At 43.5% G+C, this 21,118-nt stretch overlaps 1 protein-coding gene across 1 annotated transcript in view; it reads right to left on the bottom strand.

Moving 5' to 3' along the window:
• rttn (rotatin) overlaps positions 1 to 16,567 on the bottom strand; it is a 63,742-nt gene extending 47,175 nt beyond the window's left edge. Inside the window, exons 1-17 of the mRNA XM_084152018.1 lie at positions 16,446 to 16,567; positions 15,899 to 16,086; positions 15,415 to 15,610; positions 14,156 to 14,242; positions 9,455 to 9,545; positions 9,222 to 9,336; positions 6,899 to 7,049; positions 3,908 to 4,082; positions 3,616 to 3,809; positions 3,314 to 3,429; positions 2,315 to 2,482; positions 1,995 to 2,207; positions 1,703 to 1,815; positions 1,461 to 1,587; positions 1,165 to 1,290; positions 771 to 887; positions 66 to 205 (exon numbers count right to left, since the gene is read on the bottom strand). Of these exons, the coding sequence (XP_084008144.1) occupies positions 66 to 205; positions 771 to 887; positions 1,165 to 1,290; positions 1,461 to 1,587; positions 1,703 to 1,815; positions 1,995 to 2,207; positions 2,315 to 2,482; positions 3,314 to 3,429; positions 3,616 to 3,809; positions 3,908 to 4,082; positions 6,899 to 7,049; positions 9,222 to 9,336; positions 9,455 to 9,545; positions 14,156 to 14,242; positions 15,415 to 15,610; positions 15,899 to 16,086; positions 16,446 to 16,476 (2,348 nt within the window). The 5' untranslated portion in view covers positions 16,477 to 16,567. The remainder of the gene's footprint in view (positions 1 to 65; positions 206 to 770; positions 888 to 1,164; positions 1,291 to 1,460; positions 1,588 to 1,702; positions 1,816 to 1,994; positions 2,208 to 2,314; positions 2,483 to 3,313; positions 3,430 to 3,615; positions 3,810 to 3,907; positions 4,083 to 6,898; positions 7,050 to 9,221; positions 9,337 to 9,454; positions 9,546 to 14,155; positions 14,243 to 15,414; positions 15,611 to 15,898; positions 16,087 to 16,445) is intronic.
• Positions 16,568 to 21,118: the final 4,551 nt, after the last annotated feature.

Genomic DNA, 21,118 nt, shown 5'->3' with positions numbered 1-21,118 from the left:
CGTGCAGCCCTAACACACACAAACACACAGAAACAGTCCCCTACCACACAGACACACTCACTTACTCCGGCTCCTTAGTAAAGAGTAGTCGTAGTGCAGCTCTCAACTTGGCTGTGTTTGGAAACACGCCGTCTCTCACCTCGTTTGACACTTCACTTATCAGAAGAACACAGTTTCCCAGCGCATCCTCTGTGCCTGCGTAACTCTACACACACACACACACACACACACACACACACACACACACACACACACACACACACACACACACACACACACACACACACACAGTAAGGTCTGGGAATTCCAGCTGAGCACAACAGTAAATAAATATGCATCACTGTGATTAGAGAACATTTCATCTGGTTTCTATTGACGTGACAGGCTCAGAGACGAATGGCTGCAAATTAAATCAAACTTGACGACCTTGTCAAGATCCCATGCATATTCATGTTCAATTGTCTGGATTTCTGTTGCTTCAAACCCCAACGTTTAATAAAAAGCTTGTTTTTTGTTGCAAAAAAAGTTACAATATCACAGAATATGCAAATGTGCAGATAACAAAATATTGCTTGGCAGCAGCTCCATTTGGTGCTTGTACTCGGAGGAAGCAGAAATTTGACTTTGATTGCACTTGTTTAGAAAATAACAGACGCTTTCCCCCCCAAAGTACTACATAAAAGGTTCACATTTTATTTCCCTTCATGAGCTGTCAATGTTTATAACCAGTGTATGCCAGCCATTGAGTGTGTGTGGTGTGGGTACAGTACCTGTAATATGGGGATGACTGGGTAAAGTGCCTGGTTGAACCTGTCCCATGTTGATGCTGTCATCATTAATTGGCCCTTCAGCAGGAAGAGCAGAATATCCTTGGCAGCAGAGTTCACCTATAGATCACACATCAACTCCTGAACCCACAGCAGGCAGTATAACAATACATCTCTTTCACGAGCCACCCAACTGTTTCTTGTCTATTTATCCTTCATTTAGCCATTGAGAAGAAATTGTGTTTTGCAATAATGACCTTTTAAAAGTGGTTCAGTGCTATATGTCTAGAACAACATCTACACATTGTCAACATTTGATATGACCTTATACAAACTATTGAGAAGCAGATTGATTTGTCACTAAACACACACATGCGCGCGCACACACACACACTACCTTCCCAGCTGGGTCCTGGAGTCCGAATGTGCTGATCTCGTAGAGGACTTTGGGGTGAAGGAGGAAGTGAACCCCACTACAGACTGACGACACAGGCTTGACCACATTCTGAACCCCCAGACACTCCTAAGGGGTCAAAGGTGAACAACATTCTTACCAGATGACCTCACATGAAGAGGTGAAAGGTTAAAAGCATTAGGAATGTTATGATATTGTTGTCCTACCAAACATCTGTTAAGTGCCAGCATTACCAGATTACCGTACATATTGTATAGATCTCTATGGGTTGACCTCACCTTGACTACATTGAGAGTGCAGGTGTAGGTGTCAGTCTTGACAGGGAGGAGGGGATGGGACAGAAGCTTCAGTAGAACCCTCTGGCTCTCTGTCTGAAGCAGAGGACTGGCCTGCTCAAACTTCCACCTGATGATACAACCAATGAATACATTCATCAAATTAGTTATGAGCAGTATTTATCTTACAGAGAGGTGACTTCTCAATCTACCATAAATAGAGTTAGTAGTAATAGATATCTTACAAGTAGGAGCAGATGTGGATGCACTCCTTGATGATGGGTAGGTGTTGGTGGTATGGAAGGCCATCTATGGCCTGGTCTGCCAGCTCCAGTAACTCGAGCCAGTTCTTATCTCCCTGTAGAGATGAATAGAGACAACTCCTTAACATTGTACTCAGTCTTTTTTGTAATATCTACATTATCTTCAAGCAAAAACATGGTTTTTGGTTGCACCTGGTATTACGTTGGTTGAGCACCTACTACTCCTTTACAAACGAGCCTCCTCTATCTCCATAGTGTCAACCTATGTCAGTACCTGTTGCTGCGTCTCCTTAAGGAACATGCAGGTGGACTCCATCCAGAGAGCAGCACGGCTGGTCCTCCTGTAGAGGGCATGGCCTTCAGGGTCCACCTGCTCCAGGTAGGCCACCGCAGCCTCCGCCATGCTGGGATAGGCCAGGCTGAAGGGCCGGTCCAGACACAGAGACAAGAGGACTGCCACAGCACTCTCTGGGAGATTATCACTGGCCTGGAGAGGAGAAACGTATCTGTTTGGTTAGGGTTAGTCATCCATTTATTTGTCAGGGTCTATAATGCAGCTCAACAAGTACAGTGACAAAAAAATAACAAAAACACCTTCTCCAGGGGCAGGATGGTCTGCAGCAGTCTGATGGTGAAGATGGCAGTGGCTGCGTAGGCGAGTCTGTGCTGGACCAATGAACTCTCAGGACAGTCTGAGGAACAGCTCTTATGATAGGCCATGATGTCACACAGTGTCTCCATGGTGCCCTGCAGCTTCTCCCTCTGAAAACAACACAAACACCAATCATAATCAATCATGTGGTCCTCTGTAGCTCAGCTGGTAGAGCACGGCGCTTGTAACGCCAAGGTAGTGGGTTCGATCCCCGGGACCACCCATACACAAAAATGTATGCACGCATGACTGTAAGTCGCTTTGGATAAAAGCGTCTGCTAAATGGCATATTATTATTATTATTATCAATCATGAACCCTCTCCCTGTAAAACACAAGCCAAGAATAGCACAGACACCAGCAGAGGGCAGCAGAAACCCATTTTCTGCCAGGCCAGACTAAACAGTCTTAGGAGAGCCCTGAAGAAGTCTAACAGTGACACAGCAAGCTAGTCTCCAGCTAAAGATGACAAAACAGCTTGGACCCTGGGCTGCTGGGGGGTCCTTTTAAACCACCCGGGGGAGAGGAGTTGAGGAGATGGCCTTGGCTTGACAAGAGCATACATATCCTACAGGGAAGCATGCCCTCTTTTAACAGGAGAAAAATAACAAATGACTCTACATGGTCAAATCTGCATGTGTGTATGTTGTGACCCAAAGCACAGTACAGGATTCAAACTATTTACTGTTCAGTAACTCCCAGCACACACACACTGCAGAGGAAAAATCTGAAAAGTGAATGTGTCACTTTTCATGCATGTTGCAGAATGACATCATGTTCATTATACACTCACTGTGGCAAATGTGTAATATATAAGTATGTGTGTGCTCTGCTTGCTTCACTGTGCGTCTGCTAGCTAATGTCTGCTAGCTAATGTCTGCTAGCTGTGTCAGTGGATCAGTAAATATTCAAATATTAAAACTGAGGGGTGTTGTGACTTGCCAGCTCCATCCCCATCAGGCTGGTGTCGTCCCAGACCAGATCACACACACAGTCTCTCAGCAGGACCACCGCCTCACAAAGCAGCTCACACACACCCCGGAACACACGCACGCCATCTGGGGGGAGGGAAGGAGGGAGGAGAGAGGGAGGGAGGGAGGGAGGAGAGGGAGAGAGAATAACACTTTTGTTAATTAATCATGTTGGCTGAAAAACCTTCACAGAGGGAGGGGAGAGAGAGATGTTCAAACACACAGGCAAACAATCTCTCACTCACTCACAGGCAAACAATCTCTCACTCCTACCTGTTCTGAGCAGCGGTATGGTATGCTCCATGGTGGCCAGAGTGAACTGGGCCAGGCTGAGCTGCTGGAGCTGCAGCTCGAGGACGTCCTCCACCCCCAGATCAGGCAGCTCTAGTAGGGCTGCGTCTGCAGGCGAGGGGGCGGTCTGCCTGGAGGCCTGAGCTGCAGCTCCACCTCTCTGAGAGCTACTGCTGCTGAGAGGCAAGCGGTAAAAAATATATGAGTCAATTAGAAATGTCCGGACTGATTGTAAAAAATAACAACACTGACAACCACACCAACAGACACAGACCTGTTGGAGGCAGCATCCCCATCTTGTCCGTCCCCTCTGGGTCTTTGGCCGTTGCGACCCACCACAGACGGCCGAGGAAAGCACTCTCCTCCTGGGGACGAGGCCAGGGAGCGCTGGGCCCCCCCTCCACGCACCTCCTGGGAGTAGGAGAGTGACGAGTTCTGGGACACTGGGTCTACGGAGGAGAAAGAGAGATGGAGGGAAAGAGAGAGAATTATCATCATTAGTTGCCTAGAATTTGCCTTTGTTGTACAATAATATGGATGGAGACACCAGAGTAGAAAACCTCTACTCTTGAGATACAGTAAGGGAAAACAGTATTTGATCCCCTGCTGATTTTGTACGTTTGCCCACTGACAAAGACATGATCAGTCTATAATTTTAATGGTAGGTTTATTTTAACAGTGAGAGACAGAATAACAACAAAAACATCCAGAAAAACGCATGTCAAAAATGTTATAAATTGATTTGCATTTTAATGAGGGAAATAAGTATTTGACCCCTCTGCAAAACATGACTTAGTACTTGGTGGCAAAACCCTTGTTGGCAATCACAGAGGTCAGACGTTTCTTGTAGTTGGCCACCAGGTTTGCCCACAACTCAGGAGTGATTTTGTCCCACTCCTCTTTGCAGATCTTCTCCAAGTCATTAAGGTTTTGAGGCTGACATTTGGCAACTCGAACCTTCAGCTCCCTCCACAGATTTTCTATGGGATTAAGGTCTGGAGACTGGCTAGGCCACTCCAGGACCTTAATGTGCTTCTTCTTGAGCCACTCCTTTGTTGCCTTGGCCGTGTGTTTTGGGTCATTGTCATGCTGGAATACCCATCCAAGACCCATTTTCAATGCCCTGGCTGAGGGAAGGAGGTTCTCACCCAAAATGTGACGGTACATGGCCCCGTCCATCGTCCCTTTGATGCGGTGAAGTTGTCCTGTCCCCTTAGCAGAAAAACACTCCCAAAGCATAATGTTTCCACCTCCATGTTTGACGGTGGGGATGGTGTTCTTGGGGTCATAGGCAGCATTCCTCCTCCTCCAAACAGGGCGAGTTGAGTTGATGCCAAAGAGCTCGATTTTGGTCTCATCTGACCACAACACTTTCACCCAGTTCTCCTCTGAATCATTCAGATGTTCATTGGCAAACTTCAGACGGGCCTGTATATGTGCTTTCTTGAGCAGGGGGACCTTGCAGGCGCTGCAGGATTTCAGTCCTTCACGGCGTAGTGTGTTACCAATTGTTTTCTTGGTGACTATGGTCCCAGCTGCCTTGAGATCATTGACAAGATCCTCCCGTGTAGTTCTGGACTGATTCCTTACCGTTCTCATGATCATTGCAACTCCACGAGGTGAGATCTTGCATGGAGCCCCAGGCCGAGGGAGATTGACAGTTCTTTTATGTTTCTTCCATTTGCAAATAATCGCACCAACTGTTGTCACCTTCTCACCAAGCTGCTTGGCAATGGTCTTGTAGCCCATTCCAGCCTTGTGTAGGTCTACAATCTTGTCCCTGACATCCTTGGAAAGCTCTTTGGTCTTGGCCATGGTGGAGAGTTTGGAAATCTGATTGATTGATTGCTTCTGTGGACAGGTGTCTTTTATACAGGTAACAAGCTGATTAGGAGCACTCCCTTTAAAAGTGTGCTCCTAATCTCAGCTCGTTACCTGTATAAAAGACACCTGGGAGCCATAAATCTTTCTGATTGAGAGGGGGTCAATTACTTATTTCTCTCATTAAAATGCAAATCAATTCATAACATTTTTGACATGCGTTTTTCTGGATGTTTTTGTTGTTATTCTGTCTCTCACTGTTCAAATAAACCTACCATTAAAATTATAGACTGATCATTTCTTTGTCAGTGGGCAAACGTACAAAATCAGCAGGGGATCAAATACTTTTTTCCCTCACTGTATATGTGCTTTCTTGAGCAGGGGGACCTTGCGGGCGCTGCAGAATTTCAGTCCTTCACGGCGTAGTGTGTTACCAATTGTTTTCTTGGTGACTATGACAGTTCTTTAGTGTTTCTTCCATTTGCGAATATACGCACCAACTGTTGTCACCTTCTCACCAAGCTGCTTGGCGATGGTTTTGTAGCCCATTCCAGCCTTGAGTAGGTCTACAATCTTGTCCCTGACATCCTTGGAGAGCTCTTTGGTCTTAGCCATGTTGGAGAGTTTGGAATCTGATTGATTGATTGCTTCTGTGGACAGGTGTCTTTTATACAGGTAATAAACTGAGATTAGGAGCACTCCCTTTAAGAATGTGCTCCTAATCTCAGCTGGTTTCCTGTATAAAAAGACACCTGGGAGCCAGATATCTTTCTGATTGAGAGGGGGTCAAATACTTATTTCCCTCATTAAAATGCAAATCAATTTATAAAATTTTTGACATGCGTTTTTCAGGATTTTTTTGTTTTATTCTGTCTCTCACTGTTCAAATAAACCTACCATTAAAATTATAGACTGATCATGTCTTTGTCAGTGGGCAAACGTACAAAATCAGCAGGGGATCAAATACTTTTTTCCTCACTGTAAGTTCCATGGGATCCGTAAGGAAGGGATTAGGTCTGACTGAGCAATGAAGTTAGATATGGAAAATAACAAGAGAGTTCTTCATTAGTGAGATCTGATCTGAGAGTTACTCAGACACAGCAGGACACAATGTCTGAGCAGAAATTAATTTTAGCTGCCAAGTGATAATTGGTATGTCAACTGCATCACACATACTCAACTAATTCATAATAATTAATAAATAATTATAAGGAAGTTGCATGACTAATATGAATGTGACCAAGCTCAGGCGTTGTCTTTCAATCAAAAGAGCAACTTTATACAATGTTATGCAAAGCCGGTAAGTCAAATCTGTGCAAAGTAGTGAAAGTAAGTCAGCATAGGCGTAATAACTATAAAGCCATCTCGGCCTTGAAAATGAGATTCTTAACTCTTTTAGACTTCCTGATTAAATAAACATGAAATAATCCAGATGTAATCCAACCTTGCTTTGCGGAGTAGAAGCTGGGGTCTCTGTGGAAACGTAGTCTCCTCCTCAGCCCCACACACAGCTGCTGTAGACAGGCCACTGCCTGCAGTCTCAGGTAGCCTGCCTCACTCTCACCTGGAGTCAGCCTCAGGATGGACAGGAGGTTCTGAAACAAAGGAGAAATCAGAGAATTAGGATCAGTTTTATGGTCAAACTTCCATTAAAAAGGTTATGTGGGCATGGTCAAAACAGAGTAACTAACAAGGTTGACCCCCTAGGTGTCCGCGAAGGTACTGCAGGGGGTCCGCAAAAATATTCAGTGCATTCGGAAAGTATTCAGACCCCTTGACCTTTTCCAAAAGATTTTGCTTTACATCCTTATTCTAAAATGTATTAAATATTTTTTTCCCCTCATCAACCTACACACAATAACCCATAATGAAAAATAAAAAATAGGTTTTTATAATTTTTTGCAAAATTATAAAAAATAAAAAATGGAAATATTACATTTACATAAGTATTCAGACCCTTTACTCAGTATTTTGTTGAAGCACCTGAAGCGATTACAGCCTCGAGTCTTCTTGGGTATGACGCTACAAGCTTGGCACACCTGTATTTGGGGAGTTTCTCCCATTCTTCTCAGCAGATCCTCTCAAGCTCTGTCAGGTTGGATGGGGAGCGTCGCTGCACAGCTATTTTTAGGTCTCTCCAGAGATGTTCGATCGGGTTCAAGTCCGGGCCACTCAAGGACATTCAGAGACTTGCCCTGAAGCCACTACTGCGTTATCTTGGCTGTGTGCTTAGGGTCATTGTCCTGTTGGAAGGTGAACCTTCGCACAGTCTGAAGTCCTGAGCGCTCTGGAGCAGGTTTTCATCAAGGATCTCTCTGTACTTTGCTCCGTTCATCTTTCCCTCGATCCTGACTAGTGTCCCAGTCCCTGCCGCTGAAAGACATCCCCACAGCATGATGCTGCCACCACTATGCTTCACTGTAGGGATGGTGCCAGGTTTCCTCCAGACGTGACGCTTGGCATTCAGGCCAAAGAGTTCAATCTTGGTTTCATAAGACCAGATAATCTTGTTTCTCATGGTCTGAGAGTCCTTTAGGTGCCATTTGGCAAACTCCAAAAGGGCTGTCATGTGCCTTTTACTGATGAGTGGCTTCCGTCTGGCCACTTTACCATAAAGGCCTGATTGGTGAAGGGCTGCAGAGATGGTTGTCCTTCAGGAAGGTTCTCACATCTCCACAGAGGAACTCTGCAGCTCTGTCAGAGTGACCATCAGGTTCTTGGTCACATCCTTGACAAAGGCCCTTCTCCCAGATTGCTCAGTTTGCTCAGCTTCCTAGAGCTGGGAAGCTCTAGGAAGAGTCTTGGTGGTTCCAAACTTCTTCTATTTAAGAATGATGGAGGCCACTGTGTTCTTGGGGTCCTTCAATGCTGAAAATAGTATTTTTGTTACCCTTCCGCAGATCTGTGCCTCAACACAATCCTGTCTCGGAGCTCTACGGACAATTCCTTCCACATCATGGCTTGGTTTTTGCTCTGACAACGCACTGTCAACTGTGGGACCTTATATAGACAGGTGTGTGCCTTTCCAAATCATGTTCAATCAATTGAATTTACCACAGGTGGACTCCAATCAAGTTGTAGAAACAATCAATGGAAACAGGATGCACCTGAGCTCAATTTCAAGTCTCATAGCAAAGGGTCTGAATACTTATAAGGTATTTCTGGTTTTTAATAAATTTGCAAAAATGTCTAAAAACCTGTTTTTGCTTTGTCATTATGGGGTATTGTGTGTAAATTGATGAGGAAAATGTTTTATTTAATCCAAGGCTGTAATGTAATAGAATGTGGAAAAATGGAAGGGGTCTGAATACTTTCCGAATGCACTGTGTGTGTTTGTGTGTATATATAAAATAAAATACACGGATTTAACATTTTGTTTCTTCCAATGTTTTTATGAATATCGCTAGCAACAACAGAATAAACTAATTTTAAATGACATATATACAGTAGAAGAAAAAGAAAGGGTGATATAGGAGCTGTAAATAACACAACACTAAATAAAAGACAACCTGGAATTGAGTTATTGGAGCTGTAATTTGTCTCCTGTTCAGATTCACTGCCTTCTGTCGCTAGCTAATGATGTCATGGCTCTAAATTCCAGTGACTCAATCCATCTAATTGCTCCTATCGACCCTGTGGAGGCCCAGGCCATGGGTGGTGGCTGGTCATCTGGTTGGCACTATTTGGCCATGCTAGAAAAGGACAGGAGAACTGAGTGTTCTTTCTAACCACAAATTAAAATGTATCAAGTATAGTAGTCATCTTGCCTGCACGATACTGGGCCGCTGGAGAAATATCTCAGCCGGGAAGTCCTGCATGATGACGTCACGTAGGAGCTCACACGTGGTCCTCACCAAGTTGTGGTTGTTACTCCTTAGAGAACTGGTAAAAAGCAAAGTAGATAATGAAGCTTATTCCAATGACAAACTATATTTAAAAACAACATTAACACTCTGAAAATAGAAAAATGTCTGTTCAACAAAGTTCTGATGACACCTACCTCTCATTGGATGACAATATGTGTTGGTCTGTTGTGGTCAAAGCCAACCATGGAAATGTAGAAAACTTCAGACATCTAAAATAGTTACTCACTGCAAACAGACATCAAAACATGGAGAATCAGCTCAAAACACTATATTATACAAATCCTATTCACCAAATAACATGATTGGTAATAGCTTATATTTTCTCTATCAATCAGGTGAAAAATACAAGCATATTACTTACAGTACCAGTCAAACGGTTGGACACCTACTCATTCAAGGGTTTTTCTTTATTTTTACTATTTTCTACATTGTATCATGTAGTAACTATTTTACGCTGCTGCTACTCTGTTTATTATTTATTCATAGTCACTTTAACTCTACCCACAAGTACATATTACCTCGACTAACTGGTGCCCCCGCACATTGACTCTGTTCCGGTACCCCCGTATATTACCTCCCTACTGTTATTTTATTTTACTGCTGCTCTTTAATTATTTGCTATTTTAATTTTATTCTTAAACTGCATTGTTGGTTATGGGCTTGTAAGTAAGCATTTCACTGTAATGTCTGCATCTGTTGTATTCGGCGCATGTGGCAAATAAAATTTGATTTGATCAAAAAAAGTGTTAAACAATCATATTTTAGATTCTTCAAAGTAGCCACCCTTTGCCTTGATGACAGCTTTGCACACTCTTGGCATGCTCTCAACCAGCTTCACCTGGAATGTTTTACTATTAGTCTTGAAGGAGTTCCCACATATGCTGAGCACTTGTTGGCTGCTTTTCCTTCACTCTGCGGTCCGACTCATCCCAAACCATCTCAATTGGGTTGAGGTCGGGTGATTGTGAAGGCCAGATCATCTGATGCAGCACTCCATCACTCTCCTTCTTGGTCAAATAGCCCTTACCCAGCCTGGAGGTGTGTTTTGGGTCATTGTCCTGTTTTAAAACAAATGATTAGGGTGGCAGGTAGCTTAGTGGGTAAGAGCGTTGTGCCAGTAACCGAAAGGTCGCTGGTTCTAATCCCCGAGCCGACTAGGTGAAAAATCTGTTGATGTGCCCTTAAGCAAGGCACTTAACCCTAATTGCTCATGTAAGTCGCTCTGGATAAGAGCGTCTGCTAAATTACAAAAAATAAATAAATAAAATAAATATTCCCACTAAGGGCACTCCAGATGGGATGGCGTATCGCTGCAGAATGCTGTGGTAGCCATGCTGGTTAAGTATGCCTTGAATTCTAAATAAATCACAGACAGTGTCATCAGCAAAGCACCCCCACACCTCCTCCTCCATGCTTCACGATGGGAACCACACATGCAGAGATAATCCGTTCACCTACTCTGCGTCTCACAAAGACACAGCGGTTGGAACCAAAAATCTCCAAATTGGACTCCAGACCAAAGGACAGATTTCCACAGGTCTAATGTCCATTGCTGGTGTTCTTGGCCCAAGAAAGTCTCTTCTCCTTATTGGTGTCCTTTAGTAGTGGTTTCTTTGCAGCAATTCGACCATGAAGGCCTGATTCACGCCTCCTCTGAACAGTTGATGTTGAGATGTGTCAGTTACTTGAACTCTGTGAAGCATTTATTTGGGCTGCAATTTCTGAGGCTGGTAACTCAAATGAATTTATCCTCTGCAGCAGAGGTAACTCTGGGTCTTTCATTCCTGTGGCGGTCCTCATGAGAGCCAGTTTCATCATAGCGCTTGATGGTTTTCCGACTGCACTTGAAGAAACTTTCAAAGTTCTTGAAATGTTCTGTATTGACTGACCTTCATGTCGTAAAGTAATGATGGACTGTCGTTTCTCTTTGCTTATTTGAGCTGTTCTTGCCAAAATATGGACTTGGTCTTTTACCAAATAGGGCTATCTTCTGTATACCCCCCTACCTTGTCACAACACAACCGATTGGCTCAAACGCATTAAGAAGGAAAGAAATTCCACAAATTAACTTTTAACAAGTCACAACTGTTAATTGAAATGCATTCCAGGTGACTACCTCATGAAGCTGGTTGAGAGAATGCCAAGAGTGTGCAAAGCTGTCATCAAGGCAAAGGGTGGCTATTTGAAGAATCTCAAATATAAAATATATTTTGATTTGTTTAACACTTTTTTGGTTACTACATTATTCCATATGTGTTATTTCATAGTTTTGATGTCCTCACTATTATTCTACAATGTAGAAAATAGTTGTTGTTTTTTAAATAGAAAAACCCTGGAATGCGTAGGTGTGTCCAAACTTTTGACTGGTACTGTATATGCAGGGATGCAAACTGGTTAGGGCCCAAAAATGTGATTTCTTTTTGCACGGAAACACAGGAAAAATCCATGTGAAATGGTAAAACATTTGCTTATTTTCAGAGAATAAAAAATACAAATTATACATTTGAAAATAATGTCCTGGGGTAGGGGGGAGTTGGGCTCTTTGGTCTGGCTTTAAGGTTTATCATGACACGTAATGATAATCTCAGTCTCCCCAGACAGGAATACATCAGTCTTCAATGCACCTGCATCTGACAAGTTGTTCACACAAATCCTGTCTCACATCTCTATTACATTGCTAGGTGCTCATGTACATGAATAAAATGTTTTTGGAGTGTTCCATACGCAATAAGGCACAATGTACCCTCAAATATGAGTCACTTAGGTGAGACAAATATTCAGCTGCCCACAAACTAACATTGAAAAATAACCTAGCGTGTGAACAAAATGATGTAAATAGCTAAGAAACAAGGGCAAAGTCAAACTTTAGTAGACTTTCTGGTAAATCCGACCAACTTTTATGCCTGTGCACATCAAAAAAATATATATACAGTGGGGAAAGAACGTATTTAGTCAGCCACCAATTGTGCAAGTTCTCCCACTTAAAAAGATGAGAGAGGCCTGTAATTTTCATCATAGGTACACGTCAACTATGACAGACAAATTGAGAAAGAACAATCCAGAAAATCACATTGTAGGATTTTTAATGAATTTATTAGCAAATTATGGTGGAAAATAAGTATTTGGTCACCTACAAACAAGCAAGATTTCTGGCTCTCACAGACCTGTAACTTCTTCTTCAAGAGGCTCCTCTGTCCTCCACTCGTTACCTGTATTAATGGCACCTGTTTGAACTTGTTATCAGTATAAAAGACACCTGTCCACAACCTCAAACAGTCACACTCCAAACTCCACTATGGCCAAGACCAAAGAGCTGTCAAAGGACACCAGAAACAAAATTGTAGACCTGCACCAGGCTGGGAAGACTGAATCTGCAATAGGTAAGCAGCTTGGTTTGAAGAAATCAACTGTGGGAGCAATTATTAGGAAATGGAAGACATGCAAGACCACTGATAATCTCCCTTGATCTGGGGCTCCACGCAAGATCTCACCCCGTGGGGTCAAAATGATCACAAGAACGGTGAGAAAAAATCCCAGAACCCCACGGGGGGACCTAGTGAATGACCTGCAGAGAGCTGGGACCAAAGTAACAAAGCCTACCATCAGTAACACACTACGCCGCCAGGGACTCAAATCCTGCTGTGCCAGACGTGTCCCCCTGCTTAAGCCAGTACATGTCCAGGCCCGTCTGAAGTTTGCTAGAGTGCATTTGGATGTTCCAGAAGAGGATTGGGAGAATGTCATATGGTCAGATGAAACCAAAATAGAACGTTTTGGTAAAAACTCAACTCGTCGTGTTTGGAGGACAAAGAACACCATACCTACTGTGAAGCATGGGGGTGGAAACATCATGCTTTGGGGCTGTTTTTCTGCAAAGGGACCAGGTCGACTGATCCGTGTAAAGGAAAGAATGAATGGGGCCACGTATCGTGAGATTTTGAGTGAAAACCTCCTTCCATCAGCAAGGGCATTGAAGATGAAACGTGGCTGGGTCTTTCAGCATGACAATGATCCCAAACACACCGCCCGGGCAATGAAGGAGTGGCTTCGTAAGAAGCATTTCAAGGTCCTGGAATGGCCTAGCCAGTCTCCAGATCTCAACCCCATAGAAAATCTTTGGAGGGAGTTGAAAGTCTGTGTTGCCCAGCGACAGCCCCAAAACATCACTGCTCTAGAGGAGATCTGCATGGAGGAATGGGCCAAAATACCAGCAACAGTGTGTGAAAACCTTGTGAAGACTTACAGAAAACGTTTGACCTGTGTCATTGCCAACAAAGGGTATATAACAAAGTATTGAGAAACTTTTGTTATTGACCAAATACTTATTTTCCACCATAATTTGCAAATAAATTCATTAAAAATCCTACAATGTGATTTTCTGGATTTTTTTTCCTCATTTTGTCTGTCATAGTTGACGTGTACCTATGATGAAAATTACAGGCCTCTCTCATCTTTTTAAGTGGGAGAACTTGCACAATTGGTGGCTGACTAAATACTTTTTTGCCCCACTGTATTTCAGCACTTCACTCACAGTGCGCACAGTCCCCTAGTTTGTGGCGTGGAGAGATGACAGAGCCTGCCTACAAAGAAGTCACTCTGATATGACCAATCTGACATCACGCTCAGAAATCTTTGTTGGATATTATTTTTGTAGGACGCGTACGGATGCATTCTGTGCTCAGTCAACGATTTCCATATGAGAAACAGACCCACAAAAAAATTTTTTTTATTCAGATCTACACGATTCACATGAATGGCCTATTTTGAGATTTAAATGGCAAATATCGCAGAAAAGCAACAAGTTTGCATCCCTGTATATGGATGAGGTCAAATACCTGCTATCCTCTGTGGTGGAAAATCAACGTGACTCGGCCTCTTGGTCTGGAAATAGCCCACCGCTGGAGAGTCCTCTACTAGGGGAACTACAACAGCAGCATAATATCAGCATAAAACCATAACTTAAAAACACTGCATATAATATTCTATCTGTAGAAATGTAACAAATAAAATGGGCTTGGAAGCTCTAAACCTGGCAATCTGACTGGTAAACTCATGGGTACACTCCCAATGAGTGCCTGGTATTGTGATACAATAATTTCCATGATAATTTTCAATGTTCTATTAACTGATGCTGGATTGCCATGGTAATGTCGAATGTTCATTCAAATTACGCTAACTGATGTGGCTCATGCAATGGAATGTGTTTTTTGTCATGTCAGTTGAGTTGACTCATTTACATTTAGATTTTAGTCATTTAGCAGACGCTCTTATCCAGAGCGACTTACAGTTAGTGAGTGCATACATTATTTTTAATATTTTTCATACTGGCCCCCCGTGGGAATCGAACCCACAACCCTGGCGTTGCAAACGCCATGCTCTACCAACTGAGCTACATCCCTGCCGCCAATTCCCTCCCCTACCCTGGACGACACAGGGCCTGTGGTCCTCTGTAGCTCAGCTGGTAGAGCACAGCGCTTGTAACGCCAAGGTAGTGGGTTCGATCCCCGGGACCACCCATACATAAAATGTATGCACGCATGACTGTAAGTCGCTTTGGATAAAAGCGTCTGCTAAATGGCATATTATTATATTATTATTAATTGTGCGCCGCCCCATGGGTCTCCCTGACGCGGCCGGCTACGACAGAGCCTGGATTCGAACCAGGATCTCTAGTGGCACAGCTAGCACTGCGATTCAGTGCCTTAGACCACTGCGCCACTCGGGAGACTCAAACAAATCACAGCACAGATTGAAGGGTACACTTCCTGCTTTTACTTCCAGGCATGGGTCTAGGTAAAAAAAATACAGGTTAAGACAATGTAATGTTTCCATGCGGCTACTTTAGAAAATAAACAAAATCATAGGACCAGTGCCATTGATAACTACTAGCACCATTGCTAACTAGCAACGCGGGACCCATATTTGCAAAGTTATGGGATATTAGAATCCCACTGTCTTAACCTTTGTCATCTTCAACCTAGGCATGGGTACACTCAAAATGGCTGCCAGTCCACCCATTATGCCATAATTGACTTGAATGGGGACACTCATTCTATTCATTCAAATTATATGCTTCCATCTCTTTGATACATACCTGCAGTAGCAGTGTTTAGTAACTGGTGTTCATTAGAATAGATAGTTGGACAAACAGGAAGCAGCTCTGGAAGCTGAAACAGCAGGTCAAAGATGCCGTCGATGATGGCCCTTAACCGTGCCTCTACATTGGGGGAGAGCTGGGTGAGGAACTCCACTGCCCCGACATCTCTCAGCATCTGGGCTGCAGTAGGGTGCTATGAAGACAAAAATACATAATACATGTGTTTCTAAAAAGCACAGTTTATACAGACATGTACTCCACAGGTATGGCTTTAAAAACATGTAACATCAATTTAAATTGATTCAACATCACATTACTCTCCTATATTTCACTAAGCCCATTATATACATGTTCTAATCATTTTTGTAAGATGCAAGAATGCAACAGGTTGCTTGTCAAAGGCTAAACAATCATAATTGCATCAGCATGTACTCTAGTCTAGCTAGTCATCAGACTAGGTCATGAGGACTAGTTTTGGTACCTTGGACAGAGTCCTGATCAGCTGCAGGACCTCCTCTTGTATTGGCACCTCGGGGAAGTTAAACCACTCCAGCAGGTAAACAAACAGCATCTTCTCCTGGACCAGGTCAGAGACAGAGAGGAGGGAGTGGTCTAGCTTACAGATGATGCTCTTCAATGCTCGGACTCTGATCTCTGCCAAGGAGTGACCTGTTGAAAACAAGACCACGGTGAATTAGCTAAATCGTGGAGTTGAGTTGACCATTAGTCGGCTAAGCTAACTAGTGGTTAGCTAACGTTATCTAGTTAGGTATTTCCCCTCAATATAAAACAAAATGCAGCTAGCTATATATTATTGGATGAATGTGCATTAGTAGCAACAACTACTGACTGTTGTAAGTGTAGCTAGCACTATCCAGCACTATCAAAAAGAATGACATCAACGCAAATTAGCTAGCTAGCCAAGCATCTTTAGCTAGCTAGCTAGATTTAGTTAACAACAAAAATGTCAGCGACACCACGGAGCAACTTTTGTAGCTAGTTGGGTACAATAACGTTATTTGGCTTACCGATCTTCTTTATAAGCGGAGATAACTCCATGACCGATGGCTGCAACAACAAAAAAGAACAGAAAATGTGACAACAAAGGGTAGCTATATATTTATTTTCAGCTGTTAAATGTCAGTCTACTAATGTTAACGTCGTTCTACGTCTCCCCGGGTTTGTTTTCAACGAGCGCGCCAACGTCACATACTTCCTGGTATGGAAACATGGGGTGCGTTCAATGAACCAAGTTGTATGAAATTAGTTTTTTAGCAACATACGTTTTCTGTCCCTCAGACATCGACTGAGCATTTATATATATATATATATATATATATATATATATATATATATATATATATATATATATATATATATATATATATATATTAGTTCAATCACGTTATTTGCATTTTTAATATTAATTTAGACGTTTGAAAAAATAAAAATACCATGACACTAACTACGACTTAAACATATCTGATAACAATGTGCTCTTTTTAGACATCAACTTCACTTGAAATTGAAATCCATGCGAAGGGAAGGGAACACTGCTGCTACCTCGCTCCGAAGTAAAGAGGAAAGTCATTCAGCAACTCTTGGAGGACAGTGGAACCAACATGTTTCTGCCCTTTGTCATTTCTGCACTTGGTCATAATCTGCTACTTATTTAACCAATCACATCATGCTGTTTTGTATTCCCATGATTGGTCCCTGCAGAGTTTATATAGGGCCAATCTGAAATGTATATTAAACCTCTAAATGTTTTCAGTCTATAATTTAAACTCTGATGAATGCCAAGGACCGAAACGCGTTAGTTTTACTTTTAACAGTAAAGAAGCACTTTTATCAAGTTAACTTCCACTGTCATCCAGGTTGCGTAAGGTGGCCCTAAGGGGCAAACCAGCTGAAGGTCTTCTTCACATCTTTGAAATCCAACCAGCTATCAAGAAAGGTAAGGTAAGTTTGAACAGCTCTCATGTGCTTCTCAAGTCAAGGTCAATTCACTGGTGGCCTTACCATTAGGCAGAAGAGGCAATTGCCTCAGGCCTCACATCATCAAGCTGGGCATAATAAAATAAGAAATAAAAATAATAATACTAATTTATCCGCTTGAGGGCCCCCCATGCTCTGCTCGAGGCATAATAAATACATAATTAAAAAAATCGCCATCAAATCTGTTTGTTTAAGCTTGAGATATCTGTTTTTTGCATGGGCTGCATCTAAATCCACCGCATCCAGGTGGAAGGTGGGCGAGCTACAGCGGTGTTTGTCAGACTAGGAGACATCCTGAAAATGGCTATTCTCACGAAAACGTCTGTAGCGTCCGAGCAGTTTGGGCTACACACTAATATGTTTTTCTATTTATGAATCTGTTATTCAATGTTTCTATTGGCTAAAAGCAGTAAGACAAATTAAATTGACCTTATGATCACTCAGCTACACAGCTGATGCCTGCTGGACTGTTCCTTTACACGGTACCCTATCCTGTTTATCTGTTTAGCCTCAGCCCAAACTTTCGTCGCCATTACCAGTTGTTGTCTTAGCCCTCTCGAATAACACCTGTGATTGTGTTATGCCTCTCTCCCATGTCAATATGCCTAGCCTATTGCTGTTTGGGCTAGTTCTTATTGTACTATTTCACTGTAGAACCTCCAGTCCCGCTCAACCAGCCTCAGAGAGCTCCTTTGTCCCACACCCCATACACGCGGAGACCGGCTCAATCGGTCCCTCCAGTGATGCTACCTCTTTTATCATTACCCAATACTTAGGTGTACCTCCACTGTACTCATATCCTTCCATATCCTTGTCTGTACATAATGCCCTGAATCTATTCTACAACGCCCGGAAATCTGCCCCTTTAATTCTCTGTACCCAACGCACTAGAAGACCAGTTCTTAAAGCCTTTAGCCGTATCCTTATTCTATTCCTCTGGTGATGTAGAGGTCAACCCAGGCCCTGTAGCCCCCAGTATCACTCCTACTCCCCAGGCACTATCATTTGTTGACTTCTGTAACCGTAAAAGCCTTGGATTCTTGCATGTCAACATCAGAAGCCTCCTCCCCAAGTTTGAGTTATTCACTGCATTAGCACACTCTGCCAACCCTGATGTTCTAGCAGTGTCTGAATCCTGGCTTAGGAAGGCCACCAAAAATTCAGAAATGTCCATCCTGAATGACAACATTTTCCATCCAGATAGAACTGCCAAAGGGGGCAGAGTTGCAATCTACTGTAGAGATAGCCTGCAGAGCTCTATCATACTATACAGGTCTGTGCCCAAACAGTTTGAGCTTCTACTTCTAAAAATCCACCTTTCCAGAAATAAGTCTCTCACTGTTGCCGCTTGCTACAGACCCCCCTCAGCCCCCAGTTGTGCCCTGGACACCATATGTGAATTGCTTGCCCCCCATCTATCCTCAGAGTTCGTACTGCTTGGTGACATAAACTGGTATATGCTTAACACCCCGGCCGTCCTACAATCTAAACTAGATGTCCTCAATCTCACACAAATTATCAAGGAACCTACCAGGTACAACCCTAAATCCGTAAACATGGGCACCCTCATAGATATCATCCTGACTAATTTACCCTCTAAGTACACTTCTCCGCTGTCTTCAACCAGGATCTCAGCGATCACTGCCTCATTGTCTGCGTCCGTAATAGGTCCGCGATCAAACGACCACCCCTCATCACTGTCAAACGCTCCCTAAAACACTTCAGCAAGCAGGCCTTTCTAATTGACCTGGCCCGGGTATCCTGGATGGATATTGACCTCATTCTGTCAGTAGAGGATGCCTGGATGTTTTTAAAAAGTGCTTTCCTCTCCCTCTTAAATAAGCATGTCCCATTCAAAAAATGCAGAACTAAGAACAGATATAGCCCCTGGTTCACCCCAGACTTCACTGCCCTTGACCAGCACAAAAACATCCTGTGGCGTACTGCATTAGCATCGAACAGCCCCACGATATACAACTTTTCAGGGAAGTCAGGAACCAATATACACAATCAGTTAGGAAAGCAAAGGCTAGCTTTCTCAAACATAAATCTGCATCCTGTAGCACTAACTCCAAAAAGTTTTGGGACACTGTAAAGTCCATGGAGAATAAGAGCACCTCCTCCCAGCTACCCACTGCACTGAGGCTAGGAAACACTGTCACCACCGATAAATCTACGATAATCGAGAATTTCAATAAGCATTTTGCTACGGCTGGCCATGCATTCCACCTGGCTACCCCTACCCCAGCCACCAGCTTTGCACCCTCCGCTGCAACTTGCCCATGCCCCCCCCCCCTCCCCCCGCTTCTCTTTTACCCAAATTCAGATAGCTGATGTCCTGAAAGAGCTGCAAAATCTGGACCCCTACAAATCAGCTGGGCTAGACAATCTGAACCCTTTCTTTCTAAAATTAGCTGCCGAAATTGTCGCAACCCCTATTACTAGCCTGTTCAACCTCTCTTTCGTATCGTCTGAGATCCCCAGAGATTGGAAAGCTGCCGTGGTCATCCCCCTCTTCAAAAGGGGTGACACTAGATCCAAACTGTTACAGACCTATATCCATCCTGCTCTGCCTTTCGAAAGTATTTGAAAGCCAAGTTAACAAACAGATCACCGACCATTTCGAATCCCACCGTACCTTCTCCACTATGCAATCTGGTTTCCGAGCTAGTCATGGGTGCACCTCAGCCACACTCAAGGTCCTAAACAATATAATAACTGCAATCGATAAAAGACAGTACTGTGCAGCCGTCTTTATCGACCTGGCCAAGGCTTTGACTCTGTCAATCACCGCATTCTTATTGGCAGACTATCCCAATAAATAGCCTTGGTTTCTCAAATGACTGCCTCGCCTGGTTCACCAACTACTTCTCAGATAGAGTTCAATGTGTCAAATCGGAGGGCCTGTTGTCTGGACCTCTGGCAGTCTCTATGGGGGTGCCACAGGGTTCAATTCTCGGGCCGACTCTATTCTCTGTGTATATCAATGATGTCGCTCTTGCTGCTGGTGACTCTCAGATCCACCTCTACGCAGACGACACCATTTTGTATACGTCTGGCCCTTCATTGGACACTGTGTTAACAAACCTCCAAATGAGCTTCAATGCCATACAACACTCCTTCCGTGGCCTCCAACTGCTCTTAAATGCTAGTAAAACTTAATGCATGCTCTTCAATTGAACGCTGCTTGCACCCGCCCGCCTGACTAGAATCACTACTCTCGTGGGTCTGACTTAGAATATGTGGACAACTACAAATACCTAGGTGTCTGGTTAGACCGTGAACTCTCCTTCCAGACTCACATGAAGCATCTCCAATCCAAAGTTAAATCTAGAATCAGCTTCCTATTTCGCAACAAAGCCTCCTTCACTCATGCTGCTAAACATCCCCTCGTAAAACTGACTATCCTACCGATCCTTGACTTCGGCGATGTCATTTACAAAATAGCTTCCAACACTCTACTCAGCAAATTGGATGTAGTCTATCACAGTGCCATCCGTTTTGTCACCAAAGCCCCATATACTACCCACCATTGTGACCTGTACACTCTCGTTGGCTGGCCCTCACTACATAATCGTCGCCAAACCTACTGGCTCCAGGTCATCTATAAATCTCTTCTAGGCAAATCCCCGCCTTATCTTAGCTCATTGGTCACCATAGCAACCCCCACCCGTAGTCTGCGTTCCAGCAGGTATATCTCACT

This window comes from Coregonus lavaretus (genome assembly GCF_964263955.1).
Source record: "Coregonus lavaretus genome assembly, chromosome: 34".
In the NCBI taxonomy this organism is placed as follows: Eukaryota; Metazoa; Chordata; class Actinopteri; order Salmoniformes; family Salmonidae; genus Coregonus; species Coregonus lavaretus.
Note: the sequence above shows the minus strand (reverse complement) of the source record. Positions and strands in the feature narration are given on the sequence as shown.